Raw genomic sequence first — 24,028 nt, 5'->3', positions numbered from 1 at the left:
AAAATATTTCAACACGCCAACAACCAAAATCCCGTCATTCTACCTATGAATACAAATTAAGCAATGGAGATTCATCAGCTCATATGCTCGCATCACTTCTACAAAGACTGGCATGAAAGGCTATATGATGGACAATTAAATATTTAACCCTGGCAGGAAGGTTATTTGCGATAAACACCTCTTACACACCTACGACTAATCACTTTATGGAAACATAGTTTGAGCACTGCTCGGTCGAACTCGCATGCGTTGCTATATCAAGCATGTTTGTCAATGTTAGTGATCAAAACTATAAGTCTTAATTTCTAGTCTACTTATAGCTAAGTCTCGGATAGAAAGTGTAGTTGAGCTCAAGACTCCATGGCGATCATCATACAAAGACGAAGAACTACTCGGGGAACTTGTGGGACTTCATCGACTAAAAGGTATGTGGAGACTTGAACTTATATATCACTCAAAATTCTATCTACTCTATCTCCTATCTTGAGACAAAAGTCGTATTGCTATATAGACTTTGATTATACACATTTGTTATTTCGAGCCGATTTTATCTCGTTTATCTATTTCTCAAAATATGTGTTGGTAAGCTTTCGCTTTGTCCAAGTTCATCTTTACTGGTGACGAAAGTCATATTAGTTTCCATTACTTGAAAATGGCTTTGACGAAAAATGATTTGTGAATAACAACTATATAACGTCCTCTTAGAATGTTTCAATGATTGAAATGAGAGTTTAGAATATATAACCTTGGAAGGATATAAACATTGTGTGGTAACACATACGTGTGTAAGTCCTTATTCTTTGAACCAAAGTATGCGTACTTCGCTGCTCAGGAAAACCGGAACTAAAGTCCGTGTACCAGTACGCACACTGTCAGAAGCTCACGTCCCGAGAATTTCTGTTGGATTTTGTGAACTGAAAACAAACTTATTCCAGGTACTTAAGTCCGCACACCAGTATGCATGCGTACTTAAGTTGGTTATTTTCTAAAAACGGTTATTCGTGAACTTAAACTTATATAAACTAAGGAATGCATAATTGCAAACCGTGGCTATAAAGTTCATGAATTGATTCGAGTGAATCAAATCGTTTTTGCTTCGATTGTGTCTTGTATACTTCTATAAGATCTAAGCAATTGAAAAACTCTCTAACTAGTTCATTTGAGTCATTTGAACTAGTTGTGGTAAAGAAGAATATGGTTAATATGGAAGTTCTCATATAGCTAACCATTTGGTTAACTATTGTTGAACCAACTAAGTGTACATGTTTGGGTACGGTTACAAACCTAAATAAACGTGCATTTAATTTGTGTGTAACAAGCTATCTTCGATCTAGCGGTTGAAAGATATTAGCTTGAATCTAATCAGGTTTTCATCTAACGGAATATTGAATGCTTTGTTACTAAGCTAACATTGATTGCAAACCCTGATTTGAAAGTCTATATAAAGGAGAACTCTAGAAACTGGGAAACCTAATCCCCACACCTCATGTGTGATACTATCTGTATTATCTAGAGTCGATTCTCCTTTAACCTTAGGTTTCTTCTCGATACCCTGTAGGTTAACGACTTGAAGACTTCATTGGGATTGTGAAGCCAGACCCAACTATTTTCTCTGTAGTTGCATGATCTGATCTTGTTGTTTCTATCGTATTTGAGTACAATCGTAAGATTGGTTTGAGATTGATTTCTCCGATATGCAAGATATAAAAGAAGTCACAAACACCTTCGTCTCATCGTTTGTTATTCCGCAATATCTTCTTTCGCTAGTCGATTAAGATTATTGTGAGGTGATTGATAATTCTAGGATGTTCTTCGGGAATATAAGTCTGGGTTATCAATTGGTTCCTGTTCACGTTGATTTATCAAAAGATGGAACAAAAACTCGTAGGTATTTCTGTAGGAGACAAATTTATCATCGTATACTTTTTTGTGTGATACAGATTTGTTTATTAAAGTCTTCGACTTTGGGTCGTAGTGATGAAATTTTAGATAGTGGTAAGTAGAGTTGTCGTTCACTCAGAATTTGTTGAGATTGATTTTAGGCTTGAATAAAAATAATACTAGAAATAAGAAAACGTATACACAAAATAGTAGCAGGATGGATATATACTGGGATTCGGGATTTCACTGCCTTTCATATACATGGGTTTTAGAAATTAATCCTTGACATTTATAGCTCCTAAAATAAGAAATATTAACTCTATTATTTGCCAAAGTAGATTTCATAAAACATTAGTTGTAAGTTGTGAACATGACGCATCAAAAGTAATTAAAACTAAGCATGCGACATCAAACAAAATAATAAACAATTAATAGAAATCATAATTCAATAAAAATCAGTGCAAATAGTAATTAAGGAATTAATTAAATTTACCATATGATGAAATTCAGCTTCGTCCGTCGTCCCAGAGATGGGGTCTAGCTCCTCATCGTAAAAACACACTCAAAAAGATAACTCATAGCTCAAAAGGTGGTTTTATTGAATAAAAATATAACACAGGGAGTTTGCAACGCTTTGCAGGCGTTACAGAACTCATTGTTACAATATTGTCACAAACTGAAGCTGGCGACGCAAATCGACTGTTACAGAGTCTATGAAATAATAAGACACTAGAATATAAACGACTGTTGCCTGCAGTCTTATGTTCTTCGTATCTTCTTCTTCGTGCAGCAGCAGAGAGAACTCTGCAACTATTTATTCTACACTCTGTTTTCTCCCCTAACTCTCCATGAGCTACTTTTGGTGCTGCTGATATATAAAAATACCAGGCCAGTCACAGTAAGCTATTTTCATCTTCTATTTAGCAGGCTATTCTTCCAATGATCGAATTCGTTTGTACTTTCTACAAAAGCACTAAAATAATATTATTAGATAAAATATTGAGTCCTAGATAATATAAATATGGGTATAAAATGTAGCACTTACGTGCTTATCACGTAGCAACTCTTAGTTGTGGGTGAGATCATCTAAGGGAATCAAGTGCGTAGTATCCTGCTGGGATCAGAGACGTAAGGAGCGCAACTGTACCTTGGATCAGTGTGAGATTGATCGGGGTTCAACTACAGTCCAGACCGAAGTTAGTTTGTAGTAAGCTAGTGTTTGTAATGGCTTAATACAGTGTGTGTTCAATTTGGACTAGGTCCCGGGGTTTTTCTGCATTTACGGTTTCCTCGTTAACAAAACTTCTGGTGTCTGTGTTATTTCTTTTCCGCATTATATTTTGTTATATAATTGAAATATCACAGGTTGTGCGTTGAATTGATCAATTGGGAAATCCAACCTTTGGTTGTCGATTGAAATTGATTGATCCTTGAACATTGGTCTTTGGTACCGTTCAAGTGATTTCTCTTGTATTCAATTAGACTCGCAGATTTTTTATTTACTTGAGTAAGTATTGAATCGAGAAAGAGAGATATAACTCTTTGATATACTTTTATTAAGATTGAGTCTGACTGTCTAGTTGGTTCTCTTAAAAGTATATTGGAGTTTGTCCATACAGATTGCTAAGAGAAATATTGGGTGTGGTTGTTAGACCCCCGCTTTTTCAATTGGTATCAGAGCAGGCAAACACGTTTAAAGACCTTACAAGTCTGTGTTTGTAGCGATCTGACTTTATGGACAAAAGTGTTATCTCAATAAATACACCAGCAGATCCACGGATTCCAGAAGTTGCTTCCATGTCTGACTTGATTAAATCCATAGAAGAAATTCTGGCTAAACCTCCACTAATTTTAAAATCCCTTGAAGTTTTTCAGGGCTTGAAAAGAAACTTGAAAACTTATCTTCTGATATTGATTCATTTCTCCAGAAAGAACAAGAGTCCCTTGACAGGATAAATCAAATTATGATGAAAAATATTCATGTTGAGGTCGACATTGATTTATTAATCAGTAAGAGCATTTCTCCTCCTCTGTGTAAACCAATGAGTTATAACAAACTAAATGTTTTACAAGAGGAGTTTAAATCTCAGGTTTCTGAGTACATCACCTTAAAGCATGAAGTGATTCAGTGTTCAATTCATGATATTTCCCATCAAGATAGTTGGATTATCTTCATGGATGAAGAGGTTAAAACGTTTTCTTTTACGAAAAAGGGTTCCCCTTGCAGTACTAAAGACTATCTGCAAAAACTGTTCTGTTCAAGATGGAAAACAAGAAATCAGAAACACAAATTCTTTTGGGTTCTCTTGAAGTTCTGGGATAATCTTGAAAAGACAGTTCCTCGGGTGTTTCTCGCTGCTAAAAAGTGTGAGAGTTGTTGGAAAGAAACCCTCTCTTGGTGTCATGGTGTGCAAGACTCATGTTTGTACTTACAAAAATTACTCAAAACAAATTTGTGTTGATCTATTGCTCTCTTGTTTGTACCAAACGAGTCCCTCACTAGCACACATGTGGTTCACATACGTTGAATCCAGAACCGCTTCACGAACGAATCTCTATTCCGGACGTGTCAAAATGGTTCCTATGACACATAAAAGAGAAAAGGATCTCTTCGGTTCCATCACTCTCTTCTTCGTTCTCTCATTTCGAAAACGCAAGAGAAACCCAAACAGTTCTCATACCTTTGCTCCATCAACTTCTCATTTCTTAACCAAATCAAAGTTGGTTTGTTCCTTTGAACTCAGGAGAAGCTCGTGTACGCTGGGTCAAGAATATTTTTTGTGTTTGACAATCGTTTGGAGTTCTTCCATTAGGTGCAGTTCAAGAACCAAGTAAGTTTCCTAACTTTTGTTCTCTAATTTCTTCTCCAACTATGGCACATAAAAGAACAAGGCATATTGGAAGCTCAAGTCAACAACCTAGGGATGAGTCCTTCTATGATTCCAGTATCCGTGCTAGGTTTGTCAACCCCTCTGCTCGTGTGCTCTATTTGGAGTATATGAACAAACAACCTATCTTTGAAAGATACTACGATTAATCAGAGATTGAGGTAAAAGGTTTAACTGATTTCTTCAAAAGACACACTTAGGGAATCATTCATAAGCCTTTAGGAACTGCTCGTGTTGAAATGGTTGCGCAGTTTTATGCGAATATGCATGAAATGGATCCTGCAAATTGTATGTTCAAAACTATGGTAGGAGGTATTACATTTGCTGTGGATCACCATATTATTGCTTATCTAATGAATGTAGCTGTTGGGGGTGATCGATTTCCTCCTCCTGAGAATGAAAGATTAACTCCACAAGTAATGTCTAATCTCCTCTTTGATAGAGATGTTTCTCAGAGAGATGGAAAGATCAATGTTCGTGGTGCTGAATTATTTCTGAAAGTTGCAGCAAAACTTATTGTAGCCGACATGATGCCAAGCACCATCGACAACAATTTATGGACCAGATCTCTTGCAGAATTGGTCTATTATATTTTTGAAGGGAGAAACATTGACTTCTGTGGACTTATTGTCAATCAAATGATAAGTGTGAAACAGACCCCAAAGAAAACTCCAGGTTTTCCCTGCCTCATATCAAGGATTTATGGTAATTTTAAGATCACTCCTTTTGGATCCGAGAGTGGTGGTCCAAAGACTCTGAGTATGGAAAGTATCAATGCAATAAGGCAATCCACATCAAGTGCACCAGCAAGTTCTTCTGCAGCTTCTAATGTTGAACTGGTTCGTCTTCAAGATGAACTTGATTGCATGAAAGAGCAGTTGGAGTATGCTGAAGCAGAAAATCCAAACCTAATTGAGAAGTTTTATGAAATTGCTAGAGATTATTATGGGAGAAGTGGGTGATCTCTGCTTTAGTTAATCTCTTACTGGCTTTTCTTGGGTTGTTAAACATGTTATTTGTTTAAGATTATTGAACTTAATGTTATTTTGATGTAATAACTTTAATGGCACTTTAGATTTGAATGATTATTTCGTCTTTCAATTAAATCGCCAAATTGTGTTAAGTTCGTAAGAAGTACAAACATACTTTTTCAAAAGTTAAGTCTTTCGTATGTCGATATGCATGTATTGATAAAATAATGAATGAACTTTTGACATTACAAAAGTTAAAGCCTTTTATGTCATATTTTGACATAAGAAAGGATAAAACTTTTGTTTACGATGATTACGTCTATTGTATATCATTGTGCAAATAATGATGGAAAATAGAATCAATCCTTGTATATTCCGCAGTATTTGGTCGATCCTCGATCCACATTTTTGTGCATATATTGTGTTTATTCCATAGGTTTCTTATGTTGAACACAACCGACTGAGTTGATCATTCTCTTATGATTAACTTAGTTGTTGCTCTGTAAGGTTCCCTATGTCGAGCATAACCAACTAAATTAATCATTCTCTTTTGGTTATTTTAGTTGTTGCTCTGTAAGTTCTCTTACGTTGAGCATTCCCGATTAAATTAATCGTGGGTTTTCTTGTGGTTAATTTAATTGAGTATTTTTGGATTCAAGTTCATATCCATATGTAATTTGCTATGTCCAAAGAAATCCTTCTTTTCTTGTAAAAATAAGGTCTCTCTTGTTGTTCTTCGGGAATGACATTTTATGGGGGAGAGTTCTTAATTGAATTTGTGCTTAATTGCCAAATCTTTGTGGGGAGTGCGGCTGTGGAATATTATAGGGGTTATCTTGTATCTTTATAAACTCCTTGATGAAAGCATCTAGCTCCGGATATATGATTGCATCTAAAAAGTAGATATGTGCTTTCTTTTGGTCATGAAATGTCTCTATGGAAATTTATTAGGATCCCACTAGTTTTCATACCTTTGCCAATTTTATTGACAAAAAGGGGGAGAATTAATGTGTAGTTCACACTACAAATACATATGGTTTTCGGATCATTATGTAGGGGGAGTGGTTTCCATGTGAGATGGAGTATTGACTAAGGCGGAGTGATACATATCACCATAGTATTGTTATCGAAGTTGTGATACAATTGAACTTTGATGTTGTGTAATAATACTATGACACTGTGTAACAATGATTGAGAATTCTTGTTTTCTCATTGTCATATCTACGGATTTTTAACAACGATGATGCTAAACTTACAACCTTTAGAATCATTGGAGTACTTGGAAGTGACGAAGATTTCGAGTAATGTTGAAGAACCAAGGAGATCAGACATGTGGAAGAGAAGCTACAAAGTTAATTTATTTATTTTGTATTCCATATATATTGATAGTTTTGTCACTAAAATTGAAAATGGGGATATTGTTAGAACACTGCTCGGTCGAACTCACATGCGTTATATCAAGCATGTTTGTCAATGTTAGTGATCAAAACTATAAGTCTTGATTTCTAGTCTACTTATAGCTAAGTCTCGGACTAGGATAGAAAGTGTAGTTGAGCTCAAGACTCCATGGCGATCATCATACAAAGACGAATAAATACTCATGGAACTTGTGAAACTTCATCGACTAAAAGGTATGTGGAGACTTGAACTTATATATCACTCAAAAGTCTATCTACTCTATCTCCTATCTTGAGACAAAAGTCGTATTGCTACATAGACTTTGATTATACACATTTGCTATTTCAAGTCGAGTTTATCTCGCTTATCTATTTCTCGAAATATGTGTTGGTAAGATTTCGTTTTGTCCAAGTTCATCTTTACTAGTGACGAAAGTCATATTAGTTTCAATTACTTGAAAATGGCTTTGACGAAAAATGGTTTGTGAATAACAACTATATAACCTCCTCTAAGAATGTTTCAATGATTGAAATGAGAGTTTAGAACATATAACCTTGGAAGGATATAAACATTGTTTGGTAACACATACGTGTGTAAGTCCTTATTCCTTGAACCAAAGTATGCGTACTTTGTTGCTCAGGAAAACCGAAATTAAAGTTCGTGTACCAGTACGCGCATTGTCGGAAGTTCACGTCCCGAGAATTTCTTCTGGAGTTTGTGAACTGAAAAAAAACTTATTCCGGGTACTTAAGTCTGCGTACCAGTATGCGCACTTAAGTAGGTTATTTTCTAAAAACGGTTATTCGTGAACTTAAACTTATATAAACTAAGGAATGCATAATTGCAAACCGTGGCTATAAAGTTCATGAATTAATTCGAGTGAATCAAATCGTTTTTGCTTCGATTGTGTCATGTATGCTTCTATAAGATCTAAGCAATTCAATAACTTTCTAACTAGTTCATTTGAGTCATTTGAACTAGTTGTGGTAAAGAAGAATATGGTTAATATGGAAGTGCTCATATGGCTAACCATTTGGTTAACTACTGTTGAACCAACTAAGTATACATGTTTAGGTACGGTTACACAAACCTAAATAAACGTGCATTTCATTTGTGTGTAACAAGCTAAGTTCGATTTAACGGTTGAAAGATATTAGCTTGAATCTAATCAGGTTTTCATCTAATGGTGAATATTGAATGCTTTGTTACTAAGCTAACATTGATTGCAAACCCTGATTTGAAAGTCTATATAAAGGAGAACTCTAGCAACTGGGAAACCTAATCCCCACACCTCATGTGTGATACTAGTTGTATTAGCTAGAGTCGATTCTCCTTTAACCTTAGGTTTCTTCTCGAGACCCTGTAGGTTAACGGCTTGAAGACTTCATTGGGATTGTGAAGCCAGACCCAACTATTTTATTTGTAGTTGCGTGATCTGATCTTGTTGTTTCTATCGTATTTGAGTACAATCGTAAGATTGGATTGAGATTGATTTCTCCGATAGGGAAGATATAAAAGAAGTCACAAACACATTCGTCTCATCGTTTGTGATTCTGCAATATCTTCTTTCTCTAGTCGATTAAGATTATTGTGAGGTGATTGATAATTCTAGGTTGTCTTCGGGAATATAAGTCCGGATTATCAATTGGTTCCTGTTCACCTTGATTTATCAAAAGACGGAACAAAAACTCGTAGGTATTTCTATGGGAGACAGATTTATCTATTACCGTATACTTTTCTGTGTGATACAAATTTGTTTATTAAAGTCTTCGACTTTGGGTCGTAGCAACTCTTAGTTGTGGGTGAAATCATCTAAGGGAATCAAGTGCGTAGTATCCTGCTGGGATCAGAGACGTAAGAAGCGCAACTGTACCTTGGATCAGTCTGAGATTCATTGGGGTTCAACTACAGTCCAGACCGAAGTTAGTTTGTAGTAGGCTAGTGTTTGTAACGGCTTAATACAGTGTGTGTAATCTGGACTAGGTCCCGGGATTTTTCTGCATTTGTGGTTTCCTCGTTAACAAAACTTCTGGTGTTTGTGTTATTTTTTTCCGCATTATATTTTGTTATATAATTGAAATATCACAGGTTGTGCGTTGAATCGATAAATTGGGAAATCCAACCTTTGGTTGTTGATTGAAATTGATTGATCCTTGAACATTGGTCTTTGGTACCTTTCAAGTGATTTCTCTTGTATTCATATTTGCTTGAGTAAGTATTGAATCGAGAAAGAGAGATATAACTCTTTGATATACTTTTATTAAGATTGAGTCTGACTATCTAATTGATTCTCTTAAAAGTATATTGGATTTTGTCCATACAGATTGCTAAGCGAAATATTGGGTGTGGTTTTTAGACCCCCGCTTTTTCAAACACAAAATCCTGAAATTATACTACGGCCTCAGGATATAAATTTCTAAACCGAGACACCGATCAAGTAACCAAACCAGCATGCCCAACACTCGATCCATGTGGACATGACCATGTCAACCAAAAATACAACTTTTTTTGTGAAAAGTAATATATGAGGGTCTATATATCTTCATAATCCTCCTCACCGGTACCAACCTCTGCCCAAACTGTAATACAATACCATAAACATTAGCACACATTATCCTATGGTGTCTTAACCAACAAACCTGGAACCAACCAGCATATTTATACTTCTTTTACCCCATTTTCAACAATACACCAAATGATCATCCATACTAAAGGCCTATATTTTGTCATCACCTTATTGTATTTCCTATTCTGGTCCTTACGGCTCACCAGAAATGAACTCATCTGTCGACAAAGATAATAAACTCGATAGCCATTCTGCAGTTGGCACTAAACTGCAACAAGATTTCACTTGGGAGAGAGATGTACTACCCTCTCACCTCCAGATTGGAAGCCATTAGCAAATCAAATTGTAATAAAAAATAATATAACAATAATTTCAGTTGGATGGGTCCCCCCGAATTGGACTAGGCTAAGATAAATATATATGGGATAGTTAGAGGTCACCTTGCATTTTTCGGGGAAGGTTTCATCTCCAGAGACTCCTTAGCAACAACTCTAACGGCATTAGAACAAGCTTTAGACATCACCACTGCACAAATGGCGGAAACCTGGGCCACGTTAGTAGAGACAAGAACAACAACATGCAGATAGTGAACCAGGGTGTACTTTGAAACGACATCAGAAAACCTAGTTTGCTTCATCGAAATAAAATGCAGAAACCCCTTGTACATCAATGTTAATGTTATGATAACGAAAACCAACGAGCGGATAAAATAAATCCATATTGCATACTAAACGATAATTATCGCGAAGGAAACCAAATGTCATACATACTAACAACAAAGTAGTGTACTCCATTCAATTAAGGACACTGTCGACTACAAGATAGGATCACACTATTATGTATGTTCTTTACCAAATTGTATTGTCTGATTCTACGGGCACGACATACACTTGTGTACTTTATTTTTAGTCTATTAATTAATTTATGCTTCAAAATAAAATAAGTACTCTATACAATTATATGTATTTTTTTAAGTTATGCCGGAATTCAGAAACTATGACATATTTTTTTATGGATTTCCCAGTTTCTACCCATATGTGGCATAAACTCTATGGGTTCAATTATGGGGAATTTGGCAACAACACTAGTTATTGGTTGGTTCGATTCGTGATTTGATACAACCATGAATACTAGGCACAATAAGTTAACTCAAGTTATTAATGCTTACTGGTTTATCTAAAAATGCATATGTGATCTTCAACCAAACTGATCTGAATGTTAAACATATTGTGCGGAACATAAACAAACATCTACATTCATACGACATGGTTTACAATCTCCATAATCATATTCTCAACAATATTTATACACCAGAAGGGACATCATCATGCAACAAGTCCACGCTCCTTCCAATAATAGAGGGTAATCTGGTATCAGTAATAAAATTTGTATCATCCTACATTGTTTTAATTTCCACTTACTTTATAGGAAATCACGTTGTGGATAGAGGACATCCAGGTGTTGACGGTGATTTATTTAACAAGGTCCAAATTATAATGTTGCATATACCCAGTTGCATGAAATAAATATATATGCATAAATTCCTGACGCGACATCAGAATTATAGATTCGTACTTCTACATTATATTTCACAAGAGAATTGAGAATGTGTATCCAGCTAATGGCTACATTGACCTTGTATGTCTCTTATATATGTATATGCCTGCAAGATTTCAGAGCTTCGCTTGGCAGAACTTTCGTTATTTTATGCACGACTATACAGATTGTCATGTATTAATCAGAGTACACTGATGATACAAATTGTAGATATTTGGAATGAGCTTTTGTGCAATTTTTGGATAAAACTATTACTGGAAGCATATTATTTAGTACGAAGTTGTGTTGAACATCACTTCGAGTCGCAAAACTTCAGCGGCTGAATTCCTTGAGTATGTTCTATATGTACTCCAGGGTACTAACAAAGTGCCAACGCCAACTACACATGGCCATGGCCAATCTGCCAAGATAAGTAGCCAAGAAAAGTCTCCAAGCCAACTTGGCCGCGTCTCCAAGGCCAACATTTTCTATGTCCCTAACATTAGCCGCGTCCCCAAGGCCAACATTGGCCAGTGTCCCGGAGCCAACTTGGCCAATGTCTGGGGCCATGATGTCACGTCCCAGCACATATGTCATTATGCCAATGTCAATCCTAGGCCATGGCTATAGCTATAACACCAACATGGCCACCACATCGCCATGACGACCGCGACATTTTGCTAACACTCTAGACATGCTTGTAGCACCTATGCACACTATATTGTTGCTAACATGACCAATATGACATAAGCATGCCACAAGTACGCCATGGGCATGTTAAGTTGTCATGAGCTTGTTGATAATGCCATCTTCTGGAGAACTTCTTGTTACTCACACAAACCTTGAATCTGAGTTATTTCTTCAAGCTATGTCACTTCGCCAAGGTCTGACTACCTTAGGCTGAATACTTAGTCAAAATACATCGTGGCTATAATCTAGTCAAGAGAAGAGATAGTCCATGACTCTAAATTCCTACGAGAAATCAAAACATGTTATATGGGTATTGGCCTGGTGGTTTACGACGGCATGCGGTGCGGCAGTACCCCCCATGATGACATAGTGAAAAGTAATGGTGACGGTTAAGAGCAGTTGAAGAGATGATGGAGCAATAGTTTACAAGCTTCCGGAAACTTCCCCGGCATAATGGGCGTAACTTTACCAGTACCTCACTCTCTCCATCTCTTCACGACTTCCACTACTTATAGGAAACATTGTATGTCCCTTACAACTACAAATACACTTCTTCGTCTATTCAAAAAATAGAACAAGCTTACTATTCTCAAGCTCTGGTTCTTTCATAGTTCGACAACCTTACACACAACAATTCAATCACCATTAATTTTCTCAACTTTCTTTGCTTTCCCTCCCCTAAGATCAACCCATCTTCTCTATTTGTAACCGAAGCAAAACGTGAAAGATCAACTTCTTGGTTTAGGCTCGTTTTGTACGATTTTGATTTTTGAACCTAAAGAAAGCACTCCAACAATATATTGTTTATCCTAGGACAAGTTTTAGATATAAACACCAGGGTAAAATGAAAAATAGGATCAACGTGAGGGGCACACTCAGTTATGGATAGGCCAAAAAAAATGCAACACACCAACATGGAGATACAAGTTGAAGACATGGAAACTCTCGTCAGATTTACCATGTCATTTAAAATGATGTCCAAGAAAGATTTGTTCCAAGTTATCACGAAAGAAATAGAGGATTTTACAGACACTTCACCCGTTATCTCTTTTGTGTTGTTAAATCTAAAGAATATTCAAAAGATTGATAATTCTCGAGCTTTTCATTCTTCACTGGCATGAAAATATTGTAACTCTAATTATTGCCCAACTAAATGCGATGGAAATCTTGTCGATGCTTCCCCGAACACAACATGAACTGTTATGTTCTTGCCTAAGTTTTCTCGAAAAAACAAAAAACAATGGTGTACTACCAGAATTACAAAGCGATAACGTTCGTGGCTGCATTTTTTAGGTCAGTGGTGGACAAAAATCTACTTAGTACCCGTTAGTGGGTTGGTTAAATTTGCACCATTGAAAATCTTGCCAAGACTTTGAACTAGAAAACCAAGGAAGTTCAAATAACAGCAATTATTTTTGTTACATAATTTTTTCAGTTATATCTCAACAAAACTTTGAACTTTGACTAGTTTAGATTAAATTTTGTGCCCTATAAATCAAAAACTCGCAGCTACTTCATTTCATCAAAACAACTTGCACTTCTCTTGAACTCTATTCTAAAACCTCAACACTCAGTTGTATGCCTCTTGCACAACCCATGACTTGCACTAAGCTTTTTCTGGTTTTATCTCTTATCATCACATTGTCATGGGTCAATGTTGGGGTTTCGGCTCGACATCTTTTGGCTGATGACCAAGTAACCCCATCCCCTGCGAAACCCACCATTCCATCTCTGAAAGTTCCTTCACTACCCAAGATGCCTACGGTTCCATCTCTCAAAGTTCCTTCACTTCCCAAGATGCCTACGGTTCCATCTCGAAAAATTCCTTCACTACCCAAGATGCCGACTGTCCCGGCACTGCCGAAAATTTCAACTCCACCAGTGCCTAGTACTAATAGCAAACTCCCTTCTCGGCATCTTTTGGCAGATGTTCCAGCAACTCCTTCCCGTATAAAACCCACCATTCCATCTCTCAAAGTTCCTTCAGTACCCAAGATGCCTACAGTTCCATCTCTCAAAGTTCCCTCACTGCCCAAGATGCCGACTGTCCCGACACAGCCGAAATTTACACCTCCGCCATCGCCTAGTACTAAGAGTAAAATACCTTCTCGACATCTTCTGGCTGATGTTCCACCAACTCCTGCCCCTATGAAAGCCGCCACTCCATCTTTAAAAGTCCCTTCATTACCCAAGATGCCGACCCTGCCGAAATTTGCACTTCCTCCAATGCCTAGTTTCGCTGGTAAAGGCAATTTTACTGGCAAAGGTAATTTTACTGGTAAATTACCTTCTTTACCTGGCAAAGGTAGTTTTACTGGTAAATTACCTTCTTTCCCTGGTAAAGGCACGTCGTTTTCACTGCCTGGTAATGCTACTCTTCCAAAGTTCCCCTCATTCACTCCTCCTTCAACTCCCAAAACCCCCTGAAGTTGACAACCTAGTGACCGGATTCTTTACATATAATTGTGTGATTTTTACCTCAGCATGTTGTTTTTTTTTGGTGTAATAATTTGAGCGAGAAAGAAGGTTGATATGGAATATCTATCTTTACGCTCCTAGAGTCATAACTGATGAGCTTGTGATATTCATCTTTCGCTTGTAATTTGTCTGGAAATTATGATTCCGTTGTTAGTTTGGTGTGATTTCAAGTTTGCTTCTCCCTACCTTCCCGCTCCCGGTATGATGTTCGTAGTTGTTGTTTTTTGGCGTCCCATGTTTTTTTTCAATAACGAGGATTTGAATTTACAGAACTTTGGCCAGTCGCTATTTATCTTTGCGTTACGAGTCTAAGGGTGTTTTTGAGCTGCGATTTGAGGCTGGCTGCATAATTTGAGAATGAGATGTTTCGCGAAGCTAAGAGCATCTAGTGAAAATATTTTTTTTAAATGACACATAGGATTTTAGACCCCCATTTAGTATAAAAACATCTCCAATGGTTAGGTCCTACAAATTAGGAGGGATCAAATACTAAATACCAAGGTGTTAAAAAAAGTATTAACTACACCTTCGGGATGACCCTTACCTAATTCCATGTCACCGATTTTATTTTTAAAAAATATTTTTTAATGTGGAATCAAGCTAAATATTTTTTTTTTAATATTTACCTAAATCTAAAATTCATTGTATAACCTTAACTCCTGGAGATGAGTTTTAGTAGGATAAAATCTAAATAAATGGGGGTCTAGCAATGACATCCACGTACGATTTTTTTGACCTACTGTTGGAGATGCTCTAATAAGCTCAAACCACAGCAAGTTGCAATTGTTTTGGTAACGAATGAGTTCTCACTATTGGAGCATGACTATGTTTTGGTAACGAATGAGTTCTCACTATTGGAGCATGACTATATGAGTTGCAATTGTCTTCTGCATTTAACAAAATGTCATGAACACTGCCCTAAGCTTGGGCACAAATTGTGGAAGCTTTTTGGATTGAAAATTTACCAATTTTAAAGCATTTATTATGAGTGTTGTGAATGGTGATCTGAATCCCTGAACCTTCTGAATCAAATAAACCCTCACATTAGGCAAAACAAAGAGAGTAGGTAATATTTTTTGATAGAAAGCTCCAAATTGAATTACTGGATATTTGATCTAAGAAGCTTCGCTGATAGCACAGAATTAGACGACATCAGAAGTAAATAGAACAGCTCAAAACACAGGTTGATGTTGTTAAACACAGTTTAAGTTGATGATGATGCTGCTAAATACAATCATTCGCTGTCCAAGGACCAAACATAAACCGCTATATGGGACAAAGGTGCCTCGTCTTTCTGGAGCATCCCACTTACAAAAGGATTATTTAACTTAAAAAAAATTCAGAATACCCTATTGCTGCTGCACTTCTTATGATGTAGTGGCTTTTGATGTCTCATCCATAGGTTCAGCTTCCACCGTCTCATCAGCTTTACTATCTCCTCCTTTCTTAGCTGCAAATACAGATTCTATTATATTAAATCTCCAATCCAAGAAAAAATGAAGAAAGGAGACATTTGTTGCATTTAAATGTAAAAATGAATTTCCAAAACCAAAGTTACACACACCTTTCTTCTTCTTTCCACCACCTTTCTTTTTCTTGGTTCCCAGGGCTAACCAACCCTTGATTTCAGCATCATCGTCTATCGTTTTCGTGGACTGCAGCTCTTGGAGAGCATGGCTTGTTATTCTGTCAGACCCATTTGGCATCAACAGAACTGTAAACTTGATTTGGGCGACAAAATCACCTGCACATATCACCCAAGGGACTCGCATTCAAATAATATTCTCAGAAAAGTTCATGGACTAACAGAAGTTTGAATACTATCAGCTAAACACAAATTTAAAGAAACAATTGAACGAATGACCTGAAAGAAAGGAAGGTTCCAATCCTAAAGCTAATTGAACTATCATATAAATATAAATAACTGAGCAAATATACAGGGCCAACCAGGTATGCTGTAATACGTCTCTTCAAGTAGTATTGAAGCTTACCAGGCTTCTCATGAAGAACAGGGTATGGTTGCAAAAGCTCATGGCTCATACATTCAACCAAACCCAGTCGTGCCCGCTTCTCCTCCAAAGCCCTAATAGCACCAACACTGTTAGTACAGCAGACGAGAGCCTATACTGAAAATGGCATTTATTTTGCAGGGAGTCAAGGTACCTTGCCGAAAATGGCATGATAGGAAATTTCTGGCTTATTTCACTGAAGATAAACCTAGATGCTTTCATCTTCAAACTGTAGCTTTTGTCCACGGCTCTCTTATAAATGGTTGTTTGCTTCTCATCCACTAATTTTGGCTGCAAAATCAAATTCCTAAATTAAGAATCGAATGAAAGATGGATGCTATATACAGTCGCATTTTTGCACGATGAATGTGATTACTGCAGTTTCACTTACCTTGCCCTCCCCCGTGCTGACAACTATATCAATTGCATACACTTCATTCTCTTCGAACTCTGCATCGTCAACTCTGGTCTCTGGATTAGATACACTTAGTATGACCTTGTTCCCGTCAATCACAAACTGCTTTAGTTGGTGACTAAGAACAGCTTCAACAATCTTGCAGTCATATGCAGCAGCAACTTTCTGAATAGCTTTCGTGACATCTTTGTTCTGCATCATCAAGAAAGACTTTATAAATAAGTTTCCAAATATTGGAAGCATATCCACTTCAAGAGGCGACTTTAAAAAAGAAACAAATCATACATGATAGCCCTGCTAAATTGCAAAACAGAACGATATAATATAGATCACAAGCCAAAAAACTCTTTGAGTCTTGAGGGCCAAATAAGCTTATACAGAACCTTGTCTCATTTATTTGAGTCGGTCAAAGTGCAAACCTTACAGGTTAGTTGATTGACGGTAAACATTCTCTGAATGCCCAGGGATAATTTTTCTAGGTGATTACGGCTATTACTAATCAGTTCAACATAGACACCAGAGACCAGACCTGAAATTGCTCTGGCTATTGGAGTAAAAGAACCATATGCTATTTGGAAGCGCAGTCATACTATTTGAGCCAACAAAGAGAGAAGAAATAGAAAACCAAATTATATGCTGCTCTATCAGAGTGACCAAGGCAGATAAAAAATCACAGATTTTCCCAAGGCTTAGATTTAGTTGTCATCAGAAGTCATTCTCGCCAACATACTATCCAAGAAGCATGGAAAGCATAATAGTCGTAAGCTTTAATGAGTGGAAAGAACGGAAAGAAAGGAAATGTTGCTGTACCAGTTAACGATGACCATAGTTTACATAGCAAGATATCATCGCTCAAAGAATGTATATACAAACCAATGAATGCCAAACAACAGTATTTCCAGAAATCATTTGCTAAACATTAATAAGATGAATATGTAGGGTAAATGTCATCAACCAAATGAAAGGATGACAAATAACAATATTTCCTGCAACTACCCTTTATTGGAGCAGCTATATCTAGTATAACACGGGATTTGATTCCATCATGTGGTGCTAAAAAAAACAAAGAAATTGTGATGTGTGGAAACAAAGCCAACTAGCAAAAAGAAACCCAGGAGTAAGAAGCTGCTATATCTATTACAACAGAAGTGAATGCCTACGATGATGGGTTCAGTGCCATCCGCCAGTCATTTGACGGAGGATTGAAGAACCAGCGTCGATTTTTTATTGGTGTCACCCGCCAGATAAACAACATTGTCAATAAAGAGACTTTTGAAAGACATGCAGTTTATTGGCCCTTTAGGGACTGCAAGACAATCATGTCGCCTAATAAAGAAGATGTGAAAAAGAAAAAAACAATTGACATACTAACAGAGCTATAACCTGTAACAATAAGAAGATATGCTTCATACACATGTAGTTATACTTATAGCTTCACTTGAATAATACTCCAAGAGTTTTAATCACATATCGTCATTCTGTCCACCAGTAACATTATGGAGGCAACCCAATCCAGAAAAACAGGATAAGTTCAGAAGAACACCTATGCTAACAGTATGACGTCAACTACGACAATTACAAGGTTGGGTTATTTATTCAAGATGTCTCCTCAAAAGGAAGTTCTGAGAAGGAAAAACCTCACTCTAACTACCAAACTATAACAACAAAAGAAACATGATACTTTACATGTAGCTTCACTTGGAAATAACTCTGATAAAATTATTAGTTCTTGGCATTATGACCACCAGTAAATTAAAAATGAAAGGATAAAATTCAGGAAGAACAATGTCAATATTAGTAATAACTAATAAATGTAAACAACAACGGACAAATACCAATATTCAGTTGAGTTACTTGGCCAACCATCAAAATCAGTCAGTGCTGACCTAATATGCTTGTCTAGCATTTCTAAAAGAGTTCGATTCTTTGGCAAACATATCATCAAATGCAATAAGCTGAGTTTTCCAGTCTGAGAAACCTCTTATAATGCCTTACTAATAATACAGAGAACGAGGACCATTTCGCAGTGCAAGAACCGAAAAACGCAAGAGCCTAATCAAGCCCACCAGCGCAACTTAAGGGAGGAAAAATCTCCCCTTAATTGCTCAGAACATGCAAGACAATGGGGAAGGAACCCATGTCATAAAACAACGACAAACAATCTGCTAACCCACTGATCTATTATGCAACTCTTTCTGACACAAATAAGCATATAAACATAATCACACAAGCAACTTTGGGAAAACAAAAAGGAACCATATCATTCCAAATTTACATCTCAAAAACGAAAATACCTTGTTTCCTGGTTTCACGAGTCTTAAAGCAACTTCAGCAGCAGTATTTGCAGCTGCAACAACATCAGCTGCCCTACCGGTCACAGGTCCGTCCCGAAGGACATGAGTGTGACCTACTACAGCAATGAACCCATCTATATGACATCCCATATCACTACAAATAACAAACCACAAAATATATTAAACAAAACCCAAGCAAAAAAAAAAAAACACAATACAGATAAACGAGTGAAGAAAGAGTATTACATCTTCATCATATCGCCTTGTACCAATACGGTTTCATCACTAGCAAGTGGAGAGAAATGACAGACGATGTTATTAACCGAAATACATGTTGGGAAAGCAACTCCCCTCTCAATCTTCTTCTTAACATTCTTGTACACACTCCCACTTTGCCTGCATCATTGAAAACCCATTTCTCAGATTCTTAAACTTCAAAAACCTTATTGCATGTATACCGAAAAGAAATAGAAAGATTTTACTTACTCTCTAATATAGGAATCACCCTTTTCACACAAATCTACAATTTTCGCTCCAGGTTTGCACTCTGATAGCACCAATTGAAGTGCCTCTGCAATTTTTACACACATAAAAATTTATCAACACACCAAAAACTAACCAAAAGATGATACAAAATACATAGAAGGCGAGGGGGTTACTGTTAACGATCTCAGCAGCGGTCTTGTATTTGGTAACAACTTCAGGTGAAGTGAGATCCAACTCCTTCTCCTCTTTGTTTTCGTCGTCAGACATTATAGAAGAAACAGATGAATTTTGAGCTCTTCTGCAATTGAAATACACAATTACTACTAAATCAGTTAGTTGTTCCGAAATCACTATTAATCAAACAGAAAAATCACTAAGAAAATCAACCTTGTTAGAGAAATGGAACGAACCTAGGGTTTTCAGAAGAAACTGGGGTTTATGAAATGAAGTTTTCGTGAAGGAAGAAAGTGATAAGATCTTGTTGATATTTTTGGTCAGCTACAGGTATGTGCCAAGTTTCTATAACTAGGGCATCACTCGTGGTGGCTGTTATTAGTTTATTATAAATAATTGTAGGAATTACCTATAGATACTAATACAGTGGGTTTAGTTAGTGGCAGGTCCATTCATTAAGAAATCATAATGGGAGGTCCAAAATTTTAAAGAAATAAATAATTTGACCAATTTTTTTTAATTTCAGGTTCGTCACACGTGCGAGACCAATTACGTGTAATTCAAAAATTCCAGAAATAACCTTCCTCTTTTTTACGGATATTTCAACTTTTCTAAATTCTTCTCCATTAGTTTTTTTCAGATCCGAATTCTACTTTCTCTCATCTTTCTGTTTCTGGATTTGTCGACCTAGAGTTTCTGCTGATTCTTTTTGGTTTTCAGGTATGTTGTGTGTTAATCTTCCTTTCTTCTTTCTCCTATTGCTGATATTTTTGTGTTTTTGATTTGTTTTCAACTCAGTCTTGACGATTAGATCGATTTAGTGATGTTTTAGGTTTGTTTTCAATTGATTTCACGATGATCACGATCATGATGTTTTTGTAACTCAATTTCATTATTTTAATAAATTTTAAGTTAATTTTTTTTCGTGTTTTGTTTTTTTTGTTCTTTAATGAATCTTGTTTGTAATTATTTGATTTCTTTGTTAGATTATTATGTTTTTAACTTATTTTAGCTTTCGATTTGATTATATTTTTATTTTAGTTTCTGCTTTTTTGGCAAAATGATGCTTGTTTGTAGTTACAGATTGTTTGATTCAGCAGTACATATATGGTGTACTGACAAAAACTGCTTTATTTTTTTTAAATTCATAGTTTTATTTACTTTTTTTGCTTGATCCAGAAGTACATATATGTAATACTGAGATACAACTGTTTTGATTCTGTTGTATTCATAGATTTATACATTTTTTTTATATGCAGTTGATTTTTGGTTATGAATCAAAGGTACATATATGGCGTACTTACATTTTGGATCTAATGAAAGCTGATGATTCTCAGAGAAGTATTGCAGATGGTTTTTGCAGCTTCATTTGGTATAATTTGGCAGTGCGTACATGTTGCACTGCTGAAAAGTCACCGTGTACATACGTTATACTGACGAGAAATCAGTGTATAAATGTTGCACTCTGTTAAAATCAAAGTCTACACTTCATAGAACATCACAGTAGCTGCTGGTTTTTGCTGCATAACTAATGAACAAAAAGAACGCTGGCCAAATGTGAAAGTGAAGTTCTTTTTCCTACTAGTTGGTTTTTTTCGAGCCACACAAATGATTTTATTACTCTCTTATCTTGCTTTAAGTTTGGTCAACTATTATTTTGCACTAAGCATAACCAAGTAATCCGCTTGTATTTTTTATACATTTTCTGATCATCTCAGAAGGGGGAACGAACATGACGTGCCTGTTGATCTGGTTGCACAAAGTCATTCGTACAAGCAGAGATTGGTACACTTTACCAACACATCTCTGTAAGACTCTTGCTTAAGTTTCTTTTCGCATAGAGGAATACCAAAAAAAAAACTTTTAAACCTTTTATTCCTTGTTATACTTTTTTGCTCTTATTACACTAGGACCATCGTCTATCTGTTGGACAAACCATAATGATTTTAGTTCTAATTTTGAAGTATATTCACTCTATAATTTACCCAAGTTGGACTAAGTGAAGTATTGTTCATTATGGGGACACTGATAGAATTTTTTTTGGCTGAATCTGTCTACTACCGTATCATGCTCTCACTTTATTTTGTCTTTTCTTCCTGTACATATTGACTGCACATTCATTGTTATTGTCATCTACAAGCCTTTGGAAAATTATCAAGGATCCTTTCTTGAAATTATAAAGAAACCATGCATGTGTATTCTCTAAATTATAACTTGTTTAAAATTGAGATTAGTTTCTTCTCATTGCATATGACACAATTTAGTTTTAAATATGGTTGTCTGAATGCTATTTGAAGATCCAAGGTACTTCAAGCTGAAATTATGAGTGTAGCCAATATAATTTTAAAATGTTCCCATGCTTAAAATCTTGTGAAATTATGAGTGTAGCCAATATGTACTGACAATTGTGAAAGGAAAAATTGCTTTCTTAGCACTATGCATAGGTTTTGGATGGAATTATCCGTCTTTTCGAATTCAATCCATGTTATGATGCTTAAAATCCATTGAAGATATGTGTATAGCCAATATGTACTGACAGTTGTGAGACGAAGAATTGCCTTACTTAGCATTATACATAGGTTTAGATGGAGTGTGCCCTATGAAATTAGTTGTCTTTCGTAATGCAATCCCTGTCATGGTGCTTAAAATCTGCTAAAAATATGAGTACAGCGAATATGTATTGACAGTTGTGAAAGGAATAATTTTGTTTCTTAGCACTATGCATTGGTTGTATGAACAATACCGGTATTGTACTATGAAATAGTGTATATTTCTATCACATTCTGTGAATCGAGGAATAAAAACTTTGAGTACACAAATGAGGCACTCTGGAAAATTCAGAGTGTAAATTCTGCAATCCAGAAAAATCACAGTACATGTTGCACTCTGGAATATCAGTGCATAAACGATGTACAAATACCCTGCACCTAGGATAACAAGGATATTATTTTGTAATTCTAGGTATGTTGTTCTATAGTTGGCTCATTCAGACACTTGTTTTACTTTTAAGATACAGGTGCACAATCATGTAGTCATTTTGATTATTTGCTCACCTTTGGGAGAAAGACTATATTTATGAGTTCGAACTTGGGACAATTTTTGCAACCATTATATTTCTTGTGATGGTATCTTTTGATCTTGTATGTTATTTTTAACCATAAAGTCATACGTACAGTCTCTGCTGATGATTGCAATCATGGGTTGGTAGTCGTCCTCGTATCCACAACACAAGCCTTTTGGGATGGTTGCTCAAATAGTTCAAGGTGAAGGTGTACGTGCTTTGTAGAACAAGGTTATTCCGAGTGTAGGAATAGTCTTCATGACTGATCTGTAATCTTTGTTGATTCATTTTTTACTATATATTTTTTGTATCTTATGTACTATTTTTCTTTGTAATGAACTGTATCAGAAGTTATGGTTTAGATTTGACAAATTCGACTGAGTTGTTTTAATCGATGCTCTTACTTAAACTGGACATATGTTGTTGCAGATTGTCTTACTAGGTCTCTTGTATCCCTTTGCTTTATAACATTTTTGTAGCAGGATCTTTGTAATCTCTACTATCTATCAAGTTTTTCCACTACATATGTTACATACTGGTTTATTGATTGGAGTAAATTTAGTTTCTTAACATATCATTCATTTAGTGGTTTTCCCTTTTGCGGTTTATTAGCATTGACATTGAATTTTCCATCAGTTTTTTCTCAGTGCAGCCTTTATGCACTGTTGTTTTTCTCGGTATATATTAGATATACTGATCTTTTTTAAATACCTTTAATTAACTTAAAGGGTATAATTCATCATTTAATAAGTTGAGAAATAAATACTTGAGAATTCATCACATACATTTACATAGATGCACTGAACAACATAGGTTTCTCAAAGACTAAAAGCAGTCTGAAAATATTGCAAGTAAAATCTTGTTCAGGTGATTTTTACCTCTATTTAACAAAGGAAAATAAAGCATGCAACCCTAATCTTTGTACGCCCTATTTTCTTGCAGACAAACTGCAACTTTGCAGCTGGTCAAGAAAGGTCATGGACCTGTTGGGACAATTACAAGTCAATCAGTATGAAAGTCATGTGCTTCAAGTTCATAGTGCCTAGAACAAATATTTTCATAAATAAAAGCATAAAAAAGCTTATTTCATAAGTATTAGAGATACATACTGGTGGATCATTATCTCATAAACCAAAAATGAAAAGAAACATAATGATTCTGGGTACATAAATATTGTTTTT

The 24,028-nt window shown here is 36.0% G+C and overlaps 2 protein-coding genes and 1 long non-coding RNA gene across 4 annotated transcripts; 2 read left to right on the top strand and 1 right to left on the bottom strand.

Moving 5' to 3' along the window:
- Positions 1-13,526: 13,526 nt before the first annotated feature.
- Positions 13,527-14,357, top strand: LOC113312433 (protein PELPK1-like). The gene has a single exon (XM_026561187.1). The coding sequence runs from the start codon at positions 13,527-13,529 to the stop codon at positions 14,355-14,357; it is 831 nt and encodes a 276-aa protein (XP_026416972.1).
- A 1,149-nt stretch (positions 14,358-15,506) lies between these two features.
- On the bottom strand, positions 15,507-20,159 carry LOC113310935 (ERBB-3 BINDING PROTEIN 1-like). 2 transcript variants are annotated; one of them, XM_026559752.1, is made up of 10 exons: positions 20,023-20,159; positions 19,786-19,910; positions 19,613-19,697; positions 19,373-19,522; positions 19,127-19,280; positions 16,809-17,024; positions 16,572-16,708; positions 16,400-16,491; positions 15,973-16,152; positions 15,507-15,858 (listed from the first exon to the last, which is right to left on the bottom strand). In XM_026559752.1, exons 2-10 carry the CDS (start codon positions 19,877-19,879, stop codon positions 15,776-15,778), a joined length of 1,191 nt encoding a protein of 396 aa, XP_026415537.1. In that variant the 5' UTR covers positions 19,880-19,910; positions 20,023-20,159; the 3' UTR covers positions 15,507-15,775. The 2 variants fall into 2 exon arrangements, with proteins under 2 accessions (XP_026415537.1, XP_026415538.1); XM_026559753.1 differs by having other exon boundaries at positions 20,000-20,133.
- A 269-nt stretch (positions 20,160-20,428) lies between these two features.
- On the top strand, positions 20,429-23,189 carry LOC113309575. Its single transcript, XR_003340679.1, has 3 exons — positions 20,429-20,506; positions 21,046-21,594; positions 22,962-23,189. It is a non-coding gene; the product is annotated as an uncharacterized LOC113309575 (long non-coding RNA).
- The last annotated feature ends 839 nt before the right edge of the window (positions 23,190-24,028 follow it).

This window comes from Papaver somniferum, chromosome 9 (genome assembly GCF_003573695.1).
Source record: "Papaver somniferum cultivar HN1 chromosome 9, ASM357369v1, whole genome shotgun sequence".
Taxonomy (NCBI): domain Eukaryota; kingdom Viridiplantae; phylum Streptophyta; class Magnoliopsida; order Ranunculales; family Papaveraceae; genus Papaver; species Papaver somniferum.
The sequence above is the reverse complement of the archived record's forward strand: the minus strand, read 5'-3'. Positions and strand labels throughout refer to the sequence as shown.